This window comes from Elephantulus edwardii, unplaced genomic scaffold (genome assembly GCF_000299155.1).
Source record: "Elephantulus edwardii isolate Elephantulus edwardi_28Jun2011 unplaced genomic scaffold, EleEdw1.0 scaffold00141, whole genome shotgun sequence".
Classification (NCBI taxonomy): Eukaryota; Metazoa; Chordata; class Mammalia; order Macroscelidea; family Macroscelididae; genus Elephantulus; species Elephantulus edwardii.
The window spans coordinates 6,054,179-6,074,322 of NW_006399891.1; the positions used below are offsets into that span (position 1 = coordinate 6,054,179).

Sequence of the window (20,144 nt, forward strand, 5' to 3'; positions counted from 1 at the left end):
GAGGGGGAGGGGTTTGTGCGGGGAGAAGGGTGCAACAATGAATGAATGGAATTCCAAAATCTCTGTAGATGTTCATTGAAATGAAAAATAAACAAACTAAATTTTTTAAAAAAGGAGATTATAACACAGAAGGGGAAAATAAAAACCCACATTTGTGTAAACTCTGATAGATTACGTAGATGCACTTGATTTTACAGCAGGAGCACTTCATAAAAATTTGGGTATGTGGTTTGAATGCTCTGCAGGAGAAAGGTGGATAATCTCCTCATGTGCAATTACCGCATGCTGAAAACCCACTGCAATCAGCTGTGCGTGGATTCCGACTCCATGATGCATAATCATGACAAAAAGATTACCTGGAAAGGCACCCCTTCAATTATCTATAAATTGTGCAAAATTTCTCCTTCAAGACTCCATGGTTACCTTAAGCTTATTTCAGGTATTTTATTAGAATCAGAATGAAATGGGGGGGGGGAACCCTATGTGATTGTTAAAGTAGTAGACAGACAAAGAGCTTGAAGACAAGGAAGTCCACACCGATTGAGTATTTTCTCTTTAATCAAAGGTTTCGTTGTCATCAGAGCTTTGTACTTGGCACTACTAAATTAATCCGAATGCACAAATTAATTTCCCTGCCTACTTAGTCATAGGATTTCAAGGTGGGATGAAAGCAATGAGCCTGGTTTTGTAGCAGAGGGGCTTTGTCCTCTTCAAAGCAAGTAGTCTGAAGACAAAGGCTTATGTTAAGGATATAGAGGATGACCAAACAATTACTAAAGCCCTCCTGTGGAAGAGACTTCAGAGCGGGGACCAGTCTTTTGCATTATCCTGCCTGTCACACATCTTCACTCTTTAGGAATAGATAGGATACTTCAAGAACACCAAATGCCACTCATAGTCAGATCTTATAAAGTAGACGATAAATCTGGACATTGCCTGTGAGACAGAAAATGAAACAAAGCTGAAATATGTCTGAAGAACACCAAAAACCATTTCCTGGTATCTTCAAACTTGAAAATGAACTTTGAAAGCAGTTCAGATAACAGAATGGCCAATATGTTTGGAGCCCACCAAGGTGACTATTTGAATAGTGATCATATCAATGAAGATGTTTATGTAAAAAATATCAGTCCGATCACTTTATGGGCTCAGTGTAAGAGGAAGGCCAAAACCAGGGGAGGTACACAGATCCACCCCACCCATTCTATCTCTGTGTGACTTGGGACAAGTGCCTTGAGCTGAGTCTCTGCTTCATCATGAGTGGAGCAATAGATGTGATAATTCCCACTGGGACTGTTGGATATTAAATACCATATATGTTGGCCACTAAGTTTGTGATTGTGTGATGGATTTATTTCCATTTAACCCTATTTTGAAAAGGATTAAAACCAGCTTAAATGCTTTCTGCTCTTCTGGTTGTGTCCCATGGAATTGATTGTGACTCACAGTGGCCCTGTAAGACGTGGTGGAATGTCCCACGAGGTCTTCTAGGATATCAACTCATAGGAGATCACTAAGTCTTCTGTTGTGGAATGAATGCTGTGGGTTCGTTCAATTGCTGTCCTTTGGGATAGTAGCTGGGTGCTTAACCACTGTGCTAGCAAGGCGCCTTTTCCCATCTCTACATACTCTTGTTTAGAAAAATACCTTTACTACTACTATTCATTGTCATCCAGGTGGAGCAAACTCAGAAGTGAACTTCAGAGGGTTTCCAAAACTGTAAATTGCTCTGGGGGAGTTTGTCCATGTGTGTCCCCCAGAGCAATGGTAGATGTGAATCACCAGCGAGGCTCTGCCTTTGGGTGAGCGCCATACAAACTCCCACCACAGCTCTCTTTATAGACCTCTTTTATTTATAAAAAGGTGACATTAATAATTTATCTCACTACATGTCAAAAGGAAAATCAAATTGGTCTTGGAAGAAGTACACCAGGGCTCCCCGTTAGAGGCAAGGATTATGAAAGTTCGTCTTACATACTTTGGGCATGTTGTCAGAAAGGACATCCTTGGAAACATACATCATACTAGGAAGGGTTGAGGGTCAGCGAAAGAGAGACAACCCCTCCGTATGATGGATTGACATAGTGACTGCGTCAGTCGGCTTCAGGATGACAGATAGCCCAAAGATGGTGCCGCATTAAGGAAAGTTCAGATCTGTTGTTTGAAGGATCGCTGTGAGTCGTAGTCACAACAGCAATATTAATAAGTACAATATGTAGGTAAGCTATTTATATTAACATTTATTAGTTTTAATTATTGTTATTTTTATTTTGTCTTTTTACCACCTGTTGTGGCTTAGGGGTAAGGAGTTAGATTGCCAACCCAAAGGCAGGCAGTTCAAATCCACTAACTGCTTTGTGGGAGAAAGCTAGGCTGATCTATGCAGTTTCCTGCCTCTGAAAACCCTCTGGAGGATCAGTTATGAGTTGGTTCAGACTCTGTGGTACATAATAGTACATAACATAGGTCAAAGGTAAGGAGAGGGAACCACCTTGTAGAGGCCAGGGCTCTGACCTTCAGACAAGTAGTTAAGGACCTGGATAAATAAATGCCCTTTCCTCAGTCTCCTCCAACTTACTGATTTCCAACCAGAGAGCCCTGTTGGCCAAATATAAACAGAAAACAGAAAACCAAAGAGCTAATGCTGCAGTCCATTGAGGTAAGGCTTGTAGGGCTGAGAGTTAGGTGCAAAGGGTGCACTCTGGGTCTGCATGGGACGTTAAACATGTTTGGCCATGTTATTTATAGCTTCCTCTAAGCTAGACAGGGTCACAGACACAGCCATCAAAGCCCACTTCAAGCTGACATCTGGACATTCAGCAACAATCCTGGGGTTCTGATATTCAACTCACACTGAAATCATCTACCAGCACTATCTTCCAAGCCATGCTTTACAGCTTCAGGCTCAAGGTTATCAGGAAACACTTAAAACAAAGTTTTGCTGAGCCAAGAAATTCTATGCTGGGAAATTTCCCTGACTCTGTAAACGTGTTTAACATGGAAAGATTTTAGAAAGGAGAAATGTGGTTTATATGCCCATCTCGGCTCTCAGAATCATTAGATTTCATTTCCAAATGAATCAAAGAGCCAACTAAGGATTAATAAATCTTATCTTTGTCTCCTCTATGTTACTCTTATAAATAGATATTTAAAAGAACTGATGATTTGAATGAAACTCTTAATGTTCTTTGGATTACCTACTTGGTGTTTCATAATTGATTTAACTTGTGGAAGGAAAACATTTTCACAGGGTGTTCTTACTCTGTGTCACTTTCATTTTACTGGGGAAGGGAGAGAAGTCTTCTTTCTTAATGACAACCATTAATTTTCCAATCTGTGTAGGGTTTTCTGGATTGTGTGCGTGTGGATGTGGCTTTCAAGATATAATCATATCAAAACAACTATACTTATATCATCTCATCCCAGCAACAATAGCAAAGTTTAACAGGGTAGCAAACAACAAATGTTGGTGAGGCTGTGGAGAGATTGGAACTCTTATTCACTGCTGGTGGGAATGTAAAATGGTATAACCACTATAGAAGGTGGTCTGACACTTTCTCAAAAAGTTGGAAATACAAACACCATTTAACCCAGCAATTCCACTACTGAGAATATACCCTAAAGAAACCAGAGCCTCAGGGTGGTGGGCAGGGAGAAAAATGCAACAATGAATGGAGACCCTAAGTCTCTCTGTTAAAATTAATTTTTTTAAAAAAAAAGAAAAGAAGGAAAGGAGAGCCTCAACTCAAACAGTATGTACACCCATGTTTACCAAAGAGATGGAAGCAACTCAAGTGCCCATCAACTAACGAATATAGAAAAACTGTGGCACATTCACACAATGGAATATTACACAGTCTTGAAAAACAATGAAATCATAAAACATTACACAGCATGGGGAACCAGGAAGACATTATGCTGAGTGACCTATCTCAGTCACAAAAGGAAAATACTTCCTAACACTGCTATTATAAAATAGGACTGACATTGATATGGGGGGAGGAGAATAGCAAAAGAGTGGGTAGATAATGAACACTGAGGAAGAACTATCTAAAAGGAGTATATGATTAGCCATTGTATGTATAACAACAATCTGGAACAAGGGGTGCATTTCACGGAAAGCTGAAGGGGAAGGAAAAGGGAAGGGAATGAATGAATGAATGAATGAAAATCCAATCTTTCTGTAAACTTTCAGTGGCAAGAAGTTGCACTGCAATCCCAGAGGAACACGGTTTGAATCCACCAGATGCTCTGCCGGAGAAGGAGGCGCAATATCCTCCTGTACCAGTCAGATCTGATTTGACAGTACACGTACACAAAATAATAAAAATTTAAAAAAAACAACAACAAACAAAAAAAAAGCCACAAAAAAAAAATCACAATTTAAAAAACTATAATCCTGTTTGACCACTCCCACTGTTTATTACTATGCAAATTAAAACATCACCGTCCTCAGAGTCTCAGGCTGCCCTTTCAGTGGTGTGGTGCTGGGCCCCATGCTGGTGAGAGCAGGTCAGGTGTAGGTCGATCAGTTCAATATGTGTTGCCAAGAAATAGGAATTTCTTTCCAACCCCAATGGAGGAAGACAGGCAACACTCAGCGAGACCATGTTAGGTAGTTGTGCTTGTTGTTGTTGTTATGTGCTGTCGAGTCACCTGCGACTGATAGTGACCCAATGCACAATAGCTCTGAAGCCTGTCCTATCCTGAGCCAGTGTCACTGACTCCGACACGCCAACCCCCATTGACCCAGTTACTGTATCCATTTCATCCGGGGTCTTCCTCTCCTGTGCTGTCCCCCCACCCTTCTGAGCATGATGTCCTTCTCCAAGGATTTGTCTCTCCTGTTCACTTGACCAAAGTATGTGAAATGGAGCTTCAAAATGCTAGCCTCCAAGAGGAAATTTAGTTTTATCCTCTCCAAGACAGACCTATTTATTTTCTTGGCAGTCCATGGAAAGCTCAAGTCTCTTCTCTAGAGTTGTCTTCTTCTGTCATCCTTAGTCATTGTCCAGCTTTCTAATGTATAGAAAGTAATTGCAAAGACCATGGCCTGAATCAGGCCCACCTTAGTCTCTAGACTGACATCATTGCTTTTCAGCACTCTGGAAAGGTCCTTAACAGCAGATTTTCCCAGTGCAGTTTGTCTTTTGATTTCGTGACTGCTGGTGCTAAGATTGTTGATTAAACATAAAAAACCTTTTCTAGAAATGGACTCTTTTATTTATTCTAGGGCTTTTTTATGGCTATTGTTGTTGTTAAGTGCTGTCGAGTCGCAGGCAACTCATAGCGACCCTATGAGCAAAAGTCCTCAACACTTGTGTGACTTTCATCCTTTCTCCAGGTTCATAGGGTTTCTGGAGACAAGCTATTTACAGAAGTGGATGCCATTCCTGCTTCCAAGCTTGTTTCAACCGGGGAGCGCCACCAAATACTGTCCACCATGGTTAACCGTTGTCACATTTGACACATCAGCGTCACAGTGTTCAGCTTCACAGTGACCACAAGTTGCCCCTGTACAGCAAGTGGACATGCCAGGGCTATATGACCTGGAAGAATGTTTCACCAAAAACAATTAAAGACAGGCCTGAGGGCTGCAGATTAGAGTCACTCACCTGTGGTTTGGTAGCATTGCTTTCGGTCCACTAGGCCAACTGGTCTCTCTCTCTGTTGTTAAGTGCTATCAAGTCCCAGGCGATTCATAGCGACCCTATGGCAGATGATGTTAATACAATCTTTCATCTTCTGTCCTTTTCTATTTGCTTCCACCTTTCACTTCTCATCCCCTTACATTTTGTGGGGTTTTTGACACACTTGCATATGTACTCATATCAATAAGGAGGCTCTGGTGGCCTAAATGTATAAAGAGCCAGACCGCCAACCCAATGGCAGACAGTTCAAATCCACCAATTGCTCCTTGGGAGAAAAATAGGCAGTGTCCTTTCACAACATTTATTTCCTCTGCAAACCCAATGGAGGGTCAGAATCTTCTGGGACTCGATGGTACATAACGGCAGCAATAACAACAACATATATACTGCAAACCTCACTTGTACAGCTGTGTACATGTTTGTGTACACACACACACACACACAGATACACACACTCTGCCCTACTGTGTTAACACACAGGAAGGGTACCTTTTGTTCTTTTTGTACGTTATCATTTTCCTAAGTTAGACACTTCTTCTCAAACTGCTCCTGAGTGTGTTAAAAGAAACAGTCTGCTGGAAAGTTTTGTCACGAACCACTTATGGAAAGATCAACCAAAGCAATTTACAGCTTCCCTTTCTATTAGTCTCAAACCAACAAGAGTTAGCTAACAAGAGACACTTGGATTAAACTGCTGAATCTGAACAGTTCTATTTCTGAATGTTTCTAAATGTCCCTTGGCTGATCTCCAGCGGCCTGTGAAAGAAGCCCATCCCTGGGGGCAGCCTGGATACCCACAGTCCTGCAGCCCTGGTGCCACACCTTCCGTCCCCGGCTGTGTAGGTGCTCCTGAGGAGGGGACTGTCTCCCTGGCCATCCAGTTTTATTTCACATGGGCACCAATTTTCTTCAATCTACTGCTCCTTCTTCCTCTGAGCCCACAACTCCAGCCTCGAGAAGTTCATGGACCATAATCCAGGGGATTGTTTTGATGAGGAATGTCCTCTCATTGGACATTAGAGAGAGCACTTAAATTATTCATGAAAGCAATGAATGCATTGCTGTTGTTGTTGTAACTCTGAGATCCTTTTGTTCATTTAAACTATTCCTGTTTTAAACTTTTCGCTGGATATTATGATTGTTGAAGCTGCCTGCCCTTGAAGGCTGCACATAGTCTAGACACATTTCCATTCCCTTTGCCTGGCACAGAACCTGGTACATGTCCTTAAATGGGAGTTCAATCAACACACTCAAATGTAGGTATAAATTAGATCACTGGAGCTTCTTGAGGGCCTAAAGCATCAGAAGGTAGTGGAGGCTGCACAAGAGGACGGGGCCAGTGAAAATTCAAGATGAATGAAAGAAAAGATTTCTCCAGCAACTGATTACACCGTTATCTAAATGGTTCGGAGCGTGGTAGAGCTCATGAGATGGCACAGGATAGGGCAAGGCTTCCATCTGTTGTTCACAGGGTTGCTGTGAGTCGTAGTCCTAACAACTGCAATTAGATGGCCCTTTAGATTGGGGGCAGGAGGTGAGATGGACTGTTTTTCTCTTTTTGATCACTGAGCTTTTTTTCCTTATGTAACGATAATGAGCCTCTGCACTTGGCACTGAGAACCAGCGAGCAATGGCAAGACCTTTTCTCCTGAGGACTTCTTTTCTACGAAGAGGAAGTGCTACTCAGAATGTTGTTGTTGTTGTTGTGTACCATTGAGTTGAAACCAACTCATAGCTGTTCCTCCAGTGTGTTTTCAGAAACAGTAAATCATATAGGAGTTGGTTGCCCATTTTCCTCCCACAGAATAGCTGTTGTATTCAAACTGCATGCCTTTGGGTTGGCAGGTCATTTCTTTACCACTAAGCCACCAGAGCTCTTTAAGATTGGTCATTGCTCAATCCAAAGTAATAGAGTACAGAGGGAGGTCAATGCATCAAGCTTTGTCACTACCCTCCTTTACAGACCCTCCAGTACCATCTTTCTAAGCTTTATACCTTGGTTAACCCTGACCCACCCAGCCCTTTCTCCACCCTCATCTCCCACAAAGCTGTTCTTCATTCATCTGGCTCCTTTCTGCAGGGATTCATTCCTGTCTTTAAACATAGCTGCCCAGTGGCCTTGAGAATGATGCCAGGGGCCTTGAAGAGAATGGATACAGTTTGGGGAAAAGTTTTGGAGAAAGAGATAAGTCAGGTTTGGGATAACTGGATTAGAGGTGATGCCATTTGCCCACATAGAAAATAAAGGAGGGGGAGGCTTGGATGCCAGTGTGGGGAGGGACAGTGAGGGGCTGTGATTTACTGAGCTGCGCCAGGCTCAATGTGAACAATATGGGAATTTCCAGTGGAGCTGCCAGCAAGACCTCCCACCCTCGAATCTTCTGAGTCACAGTGGGATGATGACAGGCTTAGCAGCACACTCATTAGGACTTACTACACAATTAATAGTCAGGGACTCAGAGCTGATCCTCTGGTGGGTTTTTAGAGGCTGTAAATCACAGAAAAAGAGATTGTTCCTCTTTCTCCCTTGAAGCAGCTGAAGTGAGCAAACTCACATGTCTTTAGATTGGCAGCAGAACTCCCTACCCACTAGGCCACCAGAGCTCCTAATTAATAGTGTTTATAATTTTTGCTTTTAAAAAAAGATAGGAAGAAACATCTTTGTCCACATCTAAGTTTCTCTTTTTGGATTTCTAGAAGTACAATCTCTGAGATTGAAATGTATGTACCAACTGATCTCACCAAATTATTTTTCAAAATGGCTGTGGATTAGACCTTTCCTCAAAATCCTAGGATTCTTTGAAAACAACCTCAGTCTTTTCTAAAAGTGCTACTGCATAGCTTCCTTGGCATCAGAAGAGTCCTCCAGTGTGCTACGGGAGGACTTGATCACCCACCAACCCTTCCTTCCAAGTTGCTAGTTGCTTTGGTCCTCAGAAAATTTCTTAATGTCTGGTTTTGATCAACAACTAATATGTCATCAATTCCACAACCCAAATTATCTTACTAGAATCTTGATAGTGAATGAAAAACAAACATTTTACATAAATGTTCCCCTGGGACTTTGCAATGCAGCTATGAGGAGAATGTATGTATTAAGAGAAAGTTTCATTGTACCAAACCACATTACTTTAATAGCATTTCCCCAAAAAGGCCTGGTTTCTTGTAACTTTTCTTTACCATCATTTAATATAGGTTGTTGTTGTTAAGTGCCATTGAGTTGACTATGATTCATAGAGACCCTATGAAAAATGGATCTGAGGCCTGCCCTATCCTGTGCCATCCTGACCATCTCTGATATACTAGAAAAGTTACATCCAGCCTCACTGAGGGTCCTCCAATCCCTCACTCACCCTCCACCTTTCCAAGCACGATGTCATCTTTCAAGGACTAACCCCCTGCTAACAACATGCCCAAGATATGTGAGATGAACGTGCACTGTCCTGACCTTTGAGGAGTACACTGGCTACACCTTTTCCAAAGCCCCATCTGTTTGTTCTTTCGGCAGTTCATAGAAAATCCAGCACTCTTCTTAACACCACAACTCAAAGGCGTCAGTTCTCCTTCTGTCATCATTATTCATGGTACATGCTTGGAATTCTGGGCACCATTCAAAGGCCAGGTTCTCTCTTAACCCAGGACAAACTAAAATCTATTGTCCATTTATGTTGTTGTTGTTGTTGTTGTTAGGTGTCGTTAAGTTGACTACAAATCATAGTGACCCTATGAACAAAAGATCTAAACCTTGCCCTATTCTGTGCCAGCCTCACCACCTCTGATGTTCTCATTATAGTCACTGTCTCAATCCACCTTGTCAGGATCTTCCTATCTTTCTCTGACCTCCCACCTTCCCCAGCATGGTTCCAAGGACTGGGCCTCCTGACAACTGCTTTTCATCAAATTACACAGGAAAGAACTATATTATCTGATGTTGTTTTGGGCCTTTCTGCATCTCATTATGCTGAATCATTGGGCATTCCAGTATTTTGTAGGATGATTGCTTCTATGTTCCTAACAGTGACCGCAGGAATTCTTGGATGGTTTGGATGGTCATGTAGTTGGCAGTTAACTGAAAGATTGGAGGTTTGAGTCTACCTAGAGGTGGCTTGAAGAGAGACCAGCTGATTTACTTTTGAAAAGCAACCACTGAAAAACCCCATGGAGCACAGTTGTACTGTGGCACACACCAGGCCACTAGGAGTTGGAAGTGACCCATAGCAGTCAATTTGGCACTGAGCACACACAGCATAAACACTGCAGGATAACGGAACCCAGGGAAGTATTTAGTATCTCCTTCTATGGATGCTTGCTGTTTGTCCATCAAATTTAGGTCTGTACATGAAGGAAACAAGTCAAGTAATTGTTGTTGAATTGGAGCCAACTGACCCTTCAGCAGGTTTTCCGAGGCTGTAAATCACATGAATAGAAATCATCCATCTTTCTCCTTTGGAGCATCAGGTGGATTCAAACTTCCAGAGAGGCATGGGCTTTCAGCCAGCAGCTGAGCTCGGTATGGACTATGCCACAAGTGTGCCTTCAATGTGTTTTTTTCTCTGCTGTCTTTTCCAAAGGGCTGTTAGAAAGAACACACATGGATGTTTACAACAACCTGACTTAAAAATTTATTTTCTACTTTTAGTGATGCTCTGATTGTCATTACTCAGTTGACCCTCAACACCCACTTTTCTCTCTACTTATTCAGACATGAACTCCTTATTAAGGTCGAAGAGAAGATTCAGTTTACTTTCTGGAAAATTTTGCTACACTTAATCCATAGTTCCTATTCTCAGGGAATGGTGAAAGGAAGCCACACTTTTTTAAGGACTGCAGGGTCCAACTTGTAGCAAATGGGTTTATTTAGCTCAGATAAAACATGACCATTCTCTTCCAAGGGGTGTCGTCTAAGGTGAATCTATCAAGAAATGGGAGAAAGATGAGATTTCTCCTTGCCAGTAGATTGGTAGTTCCAACATGGCCTCCCTCACTACTCAGACCATCAGAGTAACTGAAAGAAATTGCAGAGACTGTGTTGGGGAGTTGAGTAGAATGGAACTGCATGACAGCATTAGAGAATAAGTAGATGTCCCTGGTCTTCCTGCAGCTTTGTACTATTACATTATCACATTGCTTCTGGTTCCCATTTCTGAAATGGGCTCTCCAAAGAACACAATGAGAAGAGTTTGCATGCAGTGTTGACTCATTTACTACAGGTGTCTTGAAATCACAGAGGTTTTGCCCAGTTTTTTGTTGTTGTTTTTAACATTCTTTCTGATTTCCCCCACATATGAAGCTGTACTGCCATCCCAAAGGAACACGGGCTGGATCTGCCAGATGCTCTTTAGGAGAAGGCTGGATGATCTCCCATGCAATTTTTTGTCTCTGAAAACCCAATGGAGGGTCAGCTTTGGGTCTGTTCTGACTCAGGAACAAACAGCACACACACATTACACTTCTTAACGAGCTCTGGCAGCCTAGTGGTAAGAAGCTGTGTTGCAATCCCAGAGGCACATGACTTGAATCCACCTGTTGCTCTGCAGAAGGATGGGCAATCTCCTCCAGTGCGAGGAGCACACGACAACAGCCGGAAGTATGAGAGCCAGGACAGGAGCCAGTGACGGCAGCCGCTCCGAATGGCCGCTTATTTGTATTGACAACAGCGATGGTTTCAAAACATCCTGGCATTATTTTTTATCCCTGGAAATTGATTTAAAGCCTTGTTTGTAAAGTGCTTAGGTTTTGCGTTTAAATTAGACAAATTTCTTTTTCAGCAGATGGAAAATGTGTCAATTGGCCCATTTGTTTTAGAGTGCTCTTTATTCACATGCATACAACTGGAACCTGAGTGCCGTGCTCATTAGAGTCTGTCTGAAGGGTGGAGAAGAGTAAAGCCAATAGCAATTAAACAAGTGGGTATGTAATTACAAATTATGATGCGTGTGACGACGAAAATGAACTATGTGCTGTCAGGCTGAGCTCAAATCCGCTATAATTTTTTAATTGACCCAGATCCAGAAGGAAACAATAAGCAGCTGTTTTTATGGTTACCCTGAAACTCGATTCATGACAAGCTGACCCCACCTAACGGCCCCTCTCCCCTTCTTTTTCCAGATCAGCGGATCAAAATGAGCGCGCAGTGAGCCAGCTCAGCCTCTCTCGGAGTGGTCACCTACGCCCACCATGAACCACTTGGAGGGGCCCGCGGAGGTGGAGGTGACCGAAGAGGCCGCAGGTGGGGAGGTGAACGAGTCGGTGGAGGCCGACCTCGAGCGCCCCGAGGTGGAGGAGGAACAGCAGCAGCAACATGCAGGCGGCCACCCGCGGGGGCGCGCCTTCGAGGACCCCCGCGTCCAGCTGGGGCAGCAGGAGGAGGAGGAGCGCGGGGAGTGCCTGGCTCGCTCGGCCAGCACAGAGAGCGGCTTCCACAACCACACGGACACGGCTGAGGGCGACGTGATTGCCGTGGCCCGCGATGGCTACGACGCGGAGCGTGCGCAGGATCCAGAGGACGAGAGCGCGTATGCGGTTCAGTACCGGCCCGAGGCCGAGGAGTACACGGAGCAGGCGGAGGCTGAGCACGCTGAGGCCGCACACCGCCGCGCGCTGCCCAACCACCTGCACTTCCACTCGCTGGAGCATGAGGAGGCCATGAATGCCGCCTACTCGGGCTACGTCTACACGCACCGGCTCTTCCACCGCAGTGAGGACGAGCCCTACGCTGAGCCCTACGCCGACTATGGCGGCCTCCAGGAGCACGTGTACGAGGAGATCGGGGACGCGCCCGAGCTGGAGGCCCGTGAAGGCCTGCGGCTGTACGAGCAGGAGGGGGACGAGGCGGCTGCCTACCGTCAGGAGGCCCTGGGCGCACGGCTGCATCACTACGATGAGCGCTCTGATGGAGAGTCCGACAGCCCCGAGAAGGAGGCCGAGTTCGCGCCCTACCCGCGCATGGACAGCTACGAGCAGGAAGAGGACATCGACCAGATCGTGGCCGAGGTGAAGCAGAGCATGAGCTCGCAGAGCCTCGATAAGGCGGCCGAGGACATGCCCGAGGCCGAGCAGGACCTGGAGCGTGCCCCTACCCCGGGCGGGGGCCGCCCCGACAGCCCTGGGATGCAGGCGCCGCGGGCGGTGGGCACTGCAGGCAGCGGCGAGGCGGTGCAGCGGTACAGCAAGGAGAAGAGGGATGCCATCTCGCTGGCCATCAAGGACATCAAGGAGGCCATCGAGGAGGTGAAAACCAGGACCATCCGTTCGCCTTACACTCCCGACGAGCCCAAAGAGCCCATCTGGGTCATGCGCCAGGACATTAGCCCCACCAGGGACTGTGATGACCCGAGGCCAGTGGATGGAGATGTAAGTACGTGAGGTTCGCGCTTACTCAGCTTCACTGGAGGTTAGGAGGGCCGACGAGTGTTAGGTGGCTTTGCTTGTCATTGGGATGTGACTTTATGGGATAAGTGGTCTGTGGGGACACTAGGAAGCATTCCAAAGTAAGCTTCAGAAACGGCTTTCACGTAAGTTGCTGACAGTGAAATACGGAAGAGGCCGGGTGGAGTGTTAAGTGCTAAATGTGCTCAACTTGCCCCAAATTGATGCTTTTCAAACTGTATCTGGAGAATTTAAGAAACCGATTCCTGGACACAGTCTCAGAGTCTGTGATTTAGAAAGGCAAGGTTGGGGTCTGAGAATTTGTCTTGTGAAAGGACATCATGCTTTGTAAACTAGAAGCCCAAAACCCCAACCTGCTGTTACCCAGTTAATTCTAGAGAACTATAGGGAGCTCTGGTAGCTTAGTGGTAAAAATGTGCTGCCAGCCTAAAGGCAGACTGTTCGACTCCACCAACCACACTCTGTGAGGAGAGTTGGGCAAACTCCTCCTGTGTGATTTATTGCCTCTGAAAACTTGGCTAGGGGCTCAGCTATGAGGTGCTTCTGACTTGAGGACATCTAGCAACAGCAGAGAACCTATAAACCTGTAAGAGGCTGGTAAACTGTCAGATCTTTAGGGAAGCGAACTGCCCCTTCTCTTTCTTGGTGATTAGCAGCCCAGCCCAGTGCACCTCCTGGACTCCTTTGCTAGGGGGTGTGGAATACAAGAGGAAGGTGGTAGAGGAAATGGATTTTCACAGTGCCTGTAGTAATGTGCTCAAACATAACAGTTGTGAGGCTGGCCCAGGACCCACTAATAGCCTTCGGTTCTTTTGTTAGTGAGTAATTGTGAGTACTGGCCCAGGGACACTTAACATTAGTGTCAGATATGAACATATAAACAAATCCAAATTTAGGAAGGACAGACTTTACTGGAAAGGATTTTGCAGTGGGAGAAGAGGGATATTGCTAGAGGGGGGAGGTGGTCTCTTGCTTCAGACCTCTTTGGGGTTTTGCAAAAATGGATTTTCTTTAATGTTGATGTGTTCCCTCCAGTTGATTAGGACTCTTAAAAATCTGTAGGACAGACTAGAACTGTTAGGTGGATATCCTAAGCTATAATCTTTGTGGAAGCAGACTGGGATATTATTCTGCTATAGAAAAATAGGTTCCAACTGCCAACATTTTAGTTAGTAGCTCATGGCTTAACCACTGGGCTGTGAGTACTCTCTCTACCCTCATTTAAAATAAAAAGAAACCAGACCCATTGCGGTCAAGTCAACTTTGACTCACATCATTCGTGTAGGACAGACACAACTGTCCCTTAGTATTTCCAAGGCTGGAATCTTGACGCAAAGGAGCCCTGGTGACCCAGTAGTTAAGTACTGGGTTGCTAACTGAAAGGTTAACAGTTCAAATCTATCAGCTGCATCAAAGAAGAGAAGACCTGGTGATCTGCTCCCATAAAGATTACAGCCTGGAAACCCCTGAGAGACACTTCTGCCCAGTTGTAGAGCTGTACCTTGAGTCTGAATCAGCTTGACGGCAGTGGGTTGAATTTAGATGCCTTAACTAATTTCCTTGAAGACTCAGATTAGACAGTATGGCTTTGGAAGAAATCTTCCTGGGCCCCTTCTCACCAGGGGTTTCTGCAGTTTCATCCTGAGTGAACCTCTTTATAGGTTCAGTAGATACTTAATTTCCAGTTCTGGTGGTAGGTCTGTCTCTCATCAGAAAAGACATGTTCTCAGTGTAAACGGCAGTGAGTTGTATTATGAAGAGCTTCTGAAAGCTACTGCTGCCCAATTGACATTTTATTTTATTTTCCATTTTTCAAAGATGTAGCTTGGGTAGCACAGTCTTTTCAAAATAAATCAAGATGACTCACCTTTGCCCTATCTACATTGCTATAAAGATTTTTCTTTCTGCTCTGGCTCTTGTTTTTCCATTTTCTTGAATAATTTTAAGCAATTTCATTTAAAATTAGAGTATGGCATGGAGAAATGGCCATGAGGTTAAATTTTATTTTATTTAATTCTGCGTTTTATGATTACACCAGGTGGTTCCTCAGCCTCAATTTTTTTTTTGAGTGAAAAATCGTTATTGTAAGCTGGTGTTCATTTTACATATGGGGTAAGGGCTGTAGAGGTCATTCCTCTGGCCATTCCTCTGGTCCACAGTGTCTCTAAGCAAATCTTGAAACCAGAAGGATGGCAACAATGCCCTCCCCAACAAGGGGGCAGCAGTGAGTCGATTTGTTCAGAGATGCTCTTTATCTCTCATTTTTCTAGGCTTCCGAATTCAGTGAAAAAAACCAAACCTCATAGGTACACTTCCATGTAGAATTCCCCTTGACCTCCATCTGCTCCAAGTATCTCCCACTAGGAGGGATTGCAGCCAGCATTTTGCAAATGAGGTGGAAATGGAACAGGTTTTCATAGAGAAGGCAGCTGGGAGAATGCCAAACTCTGCATCCTTTTAGGAACTTGGAAACCTGTCAGAGGAAATGCTGCCTTTGCATTTGGCTCAGGGGCTGGCCTTTTTCCCTCAGCTTCCTCACGTGCTCTTTGAAATGACCACTTAGTCTTGTGTAGTGTCTTGAAATATATCTCCCCCCCCCCCAAAGAACATATAAGGCAGCCCATTCAAAACCACCAGCTGCTCCTCAGGAGAAAAATGGTCAGTTTCCTACTGTGTAATTTATTGCCTCTGAAAACCTGCTGGAGCGTCAGCTTTGAGTCAGTCCCAACTCGATGGTACCAAACAACAACAAAGGACATGTATGTAATGATGTCATGTGGAAGCAGTCACCTGGTCTGACGACAGGGAAACAATGGAAGACCACACCCTTTATTCTCATTTCTGCCCTCATTGGAGGGAGGTATCCTCTAGGAGGGAGGGTGTGGCTTGTAATAATACTTTTTATCTCAGAAGAGATAAAAGAGAAGGAAAGTGAGGAAGAAGGGAGGACCTAGGTAGCACCAAGAAAGAATGCTAGAGGTGGAGTGTGTGTATTGGCCCCAGCCTCTGTGCTGGGAATCTCCTCCATACAGGGATCGACTAAGATAGAGATCTTCAAGAAATGGGGATCCTCCAGATGAAGAAAATACTGTCCTCTGGAATCAGTGGAGAAACAGCACCATCCTGTGGACACTGTATCTGGATGCTCTGGTGGCCTGGCCTATGGAGAGGTGTTACTGCTAGCCCAGAAGCAGTGCCTGTCAGGTGATTGGAATCCACCAGCTGCTCCATAGGAGAAACATAGACAGTCTTCCCCCCCCCCCATGTGCTTTACAGCCTCTGGAAACCCACTGGTGGGTCAGCTGTGGGTTGCTTCCAGCTTGTTGGCAATGAGCCTCTTAAACGGTGAGAGAATAAATTAGTTAATGCCATCCACCTGTGCTATCTCTGTTAGAGCAGCACCACAAAACTAAGACATGTGGTTAACCAGCTTGAACACTCCGCTCCTACACCCATTGAACGCTCTACAGTAGTAGGTCCTAGGCTTGCTTTTATTCATCTGAACCAAGAACAGTTTAACCTCTTACATAATGTCTCATTCAAAAGGTAGAATGAATTCTGGACTATTGAATGGTGCTTCTAAAATCCATGGTATCAGAAATTCCATTTGATGCTGAGAAATCTATGAGTAGGACTCAGAGGTCTGTGTTGTTGTTGTTGTTGTTATGTGCCGTCGAGTCGCTTGGGACTGATAGCTAAAACAAAAGCAAGCCCTGGTGCCTAAGATTTTCTGTCATTTAAATTTGTGGACCGTATGTCATCTGTCTTGCTATGTTTATAGGCAGAGTCTTCATTTCTTACCATCTTTGATGGTCTTTTGGAAGGGGATAGTTTATATTACTTTTCCGTTGATTTCTCCCTCAACATCAAGGAAATATTGGCCGAATGTTCTTTCTGCGTCCAGTGTTGTTAATTGATGTTGAGTAGACTGACGCCCAGTGATCCTGCAACAGAGCTGAACCTTGTCTATCCGGCACCATCCTCACGATGTCTGATAGGCTCAAGCTCAGTGTTACAGTCACTGTGTCGTTCCATCTTGTTGAGGGTCTTCCTCCTTTTGACTGGCCTCCACCTTTCCAGGTCTTTGTCTAAGGACTGCCCCTCCTGACAGCATCCCCAAAGTATGTGCGATGCAGTTTCACCATCTTTGCCTCAAAGGAGCACTTCCTCCCAGGCAGATTTGTTTATTCTTTTGCCAGTCCATGTATATTCTATACTCTTCACTAACACCATAATTCAAAGGCATCAATTCTTCTTCAGTCTTCCTTATTCATTATCTACCTTGAGAAAACCAGAAACAACGCCATGGCGATAGTGTCGATGCCAGTTCTTAGCAAACTCATACACTTCAGGGTGGAACTGCTCTCTTTCTTAGTGTGCAGTGACAAGAGATCGATTGCATCACCCCTTTCTTTCACAGGTGGCATTGAACTACCAACTTTTTGGTCAGTAGGTAAGTACGAACAGCCCAAGAACCTGGAAAATGGAAAGTACTGTTAAAAAGCCGTGTGCTCCTGAAATATGCCTTGGAACAATGCAGATTATTACCTTCCTTTCCAATCAAGATGCCCGAGGTGGGGCTCAGTGAGCTGGTGTTAAAGTTCTTAAGTGTGTGAAAGATCAGAAACTACCAACTTAAAGGTAAATTTAAAAATATATCAACTGGGCAGTTTCTTCACTGAAAGACTGTGGATGTGAACATAGCTTAGTCGTTCATTAGCATAGATGGAGTTTAACAATTCTATTGTAATTATGATCAGTAATCAGTTTTGGAGAAGTGGTCCTAGAATTTTTATTACAAAAGCAGCTCATTTGCCGTAGTCTGCTGCTGGCAGAAATATAAAATGGTGCAGCTGTTGGGGAAAACAGTTTGGTGGTTCCTCAAAAAATTAAGCATTACTATGGGACTCGGAAATTTCACTCTCTGGTTTATACTTACAAGACTTGAAACCTGAGATTTGAAGCTGTACACCAGTACTCATTGCTGTACTAGTCACAGTAGCCAGAAGGTGGAAACATCCTAAATGTCCATCAACAGATGAACAGATAAACAAAAAATAGTACACACTTACAGTGGAATGTTACTCATCCAGAAAGAGAAATGATGATAGGTGCTACCTGATACATTGTGCTGAGTGGAATAAGACTCAAAAGAACATATACTGCCTGGTTTCCTATATATGAAATATTTAAAATGGATAAATGCAGAAAAAGGTCACCAATTGTTAGTGAAATGGGGAGCTACTGTTTCAGGGGCTGGTACAGGGTTTCTGCTTGAGATGAAGAATATTTAGAAAGGGATAGCGAGGACATGCAGTGCAGGGTCAGTGTAGTTAGTGTCTCTGGAATAGCTCCCTGTGAACTACGCTACCAGAGCTCCCACCCATAAAGATTACAGCCTGGAAAGCCCCGGGTGTCAGTTCTGCTCTGTCACATGGGGTCAGTGTGAGTTGCAGTGGACTCAAAGAGCTCCTGACAATGACAGATTTGCTTGAGAGCTATTTCTAACTCCTCAGAACATCAGCAGTGCCTTGCTGTTCACTCGGAGCAAACTAGTCATTTGTTTTCTGTTGATTTGAAGATGAGATTGTCTATTTATAAGAATCCATTGAGTACATAACTGAGGACCCAGCATTGAGTGAAAAAGAATTATCTTCTGAAAATTGGCAAATTTGCTTCTCTTTAAGAGTTTTCTTTTTCAGGTATATGCTTGAAAACATTCCAATACCTGTCTGGAAAAATTGGTAAATCACCAGTTCTGAAAAATTCTACAGCTTCTTTAGGCAGCAGAATCTTTCTGAGTAGACCACAGCTGCCATAGAACCAGAGTCTGGTGGTAATAGCGTACACACGCCCTTAATTGGATATCTTGTGCTGCTTCAAATGGTGGTGGTGTGCAGCTTGAGATGAGGTTTGGCTCTGCTGCCTCTGAAAACTACCATGAAAACATAGTGAATAACAGAACTCTCAAGCATAATGGAACTGAGGGTAGCAAGAACCAGAGATGAGAATAACAGCATTTTAGAACTTTCCACTGTTTACAATTACTTCAAGCCCAGGGAGAATTTTATCTCCTCAGCTTGTGAAAGTTGAATGTGAAGAAGCATGAAATGTAAGTTGAAATGAAGTGTGTTACCTTCTTGACCAGAACAATGAAGAGTGTCCCTTTTCCTGTCACCTTCTGGTGCCTCTTCTGGCATCTCCATCACTGGAGTCTGAGGTGACCTTTCCACTGCCCCGTATGTTGGACATGCACCATGAGAGTGGAATGAGCATTTACTGCCCTTTTACCTTTTTTTTGTGCTTGTATGTGTGCTGTCAAATTGGATCCAACTGATACTGAAGGAGATTGCCCCTCCTTCTACAGCAGAGCATCTGGTGGATTTGAACTACATGCCTCTGGGATTGCAGTGCAACATTTACTGCTTTAAACCATTACTGTTTGTTGGTGGTTTGTTTTTTGGTTGTTGTTTTTTTTTTTTTTTTTACCACAGCATACCCTGACTGAGTCCGATTAATACACTGGTTAGGTTTTGGTTTCCTCTGCTCTGCCAGGTATTAGTGAGGAAGGGGATAATCAACTAGAACCAAGTAGATTCGTGCTGTAGACCTTTTGGGTTGTGACTGAAAATTGTGTTTGAATGTCCGTTGCAAGAAGTGTGTTTGAAAGAATGTCACAGGAAGCCTTAGCTATCCAGACCCTTCTTCAGCCCGTGAAACCAGACCTCACTCTTCTCCACCTCCACAGACAATGGCAGAGTTACTGTAAGGAAAGAGTAAGCCAGAGAAGCAACAAGACAGCAACGCTGAAAGTGAGAAGGAAGTGCCTTATGAGAACAGGAGCAACAAGATCCTCAAGAATTGAGTTCTCAAGCTTAGACACCCCACTCCACAGCCCCAAATCCCCAGCAGGAGAGGAATGTGTTCTTCTCCAAGGAAACGTAAAGGCCCAAGAGAAGAAAAAGCCCTAAAGATACTAATTTGGAGTCTTTCTACCACAACACCTGAGCCTCTCTCCTGTCGCTCCACAGTGAAGGTTATTGTTACTCAGGGATCTTCCAGTCAGCTTTTGAGACTCTACTCTGAAATATGAAAGGACAGCCA

The 20,144-nt window shown here is 44.2% G+C and overlaps 1 protein-coding gene across 1 annotated transcript in view; it reads left to right on the top strand.

The window, feature by feature from the left end:
* The window catches only part of APBA1 (amyloid beta (A4) precursor protein-binding, family A, member 1), a 321,554-nt gene that overhangs the window by 222,317 nt on the left and 79,093 nt on the right, over positions 1-20,144 (top strand). The window contains exon 2 of the mRNA XM_006894407.1: positions 11,760-13,004. Coding sequence (XP_006894469.1) covers positions 11,829-13,004 — 1,176 coding nt within the window. The 5' untranslated portion in view covers positions 11,760-11,828. The remainder of the gene's footprint in view (positions 1-11,759; positions 13,005-20,144) is intronic.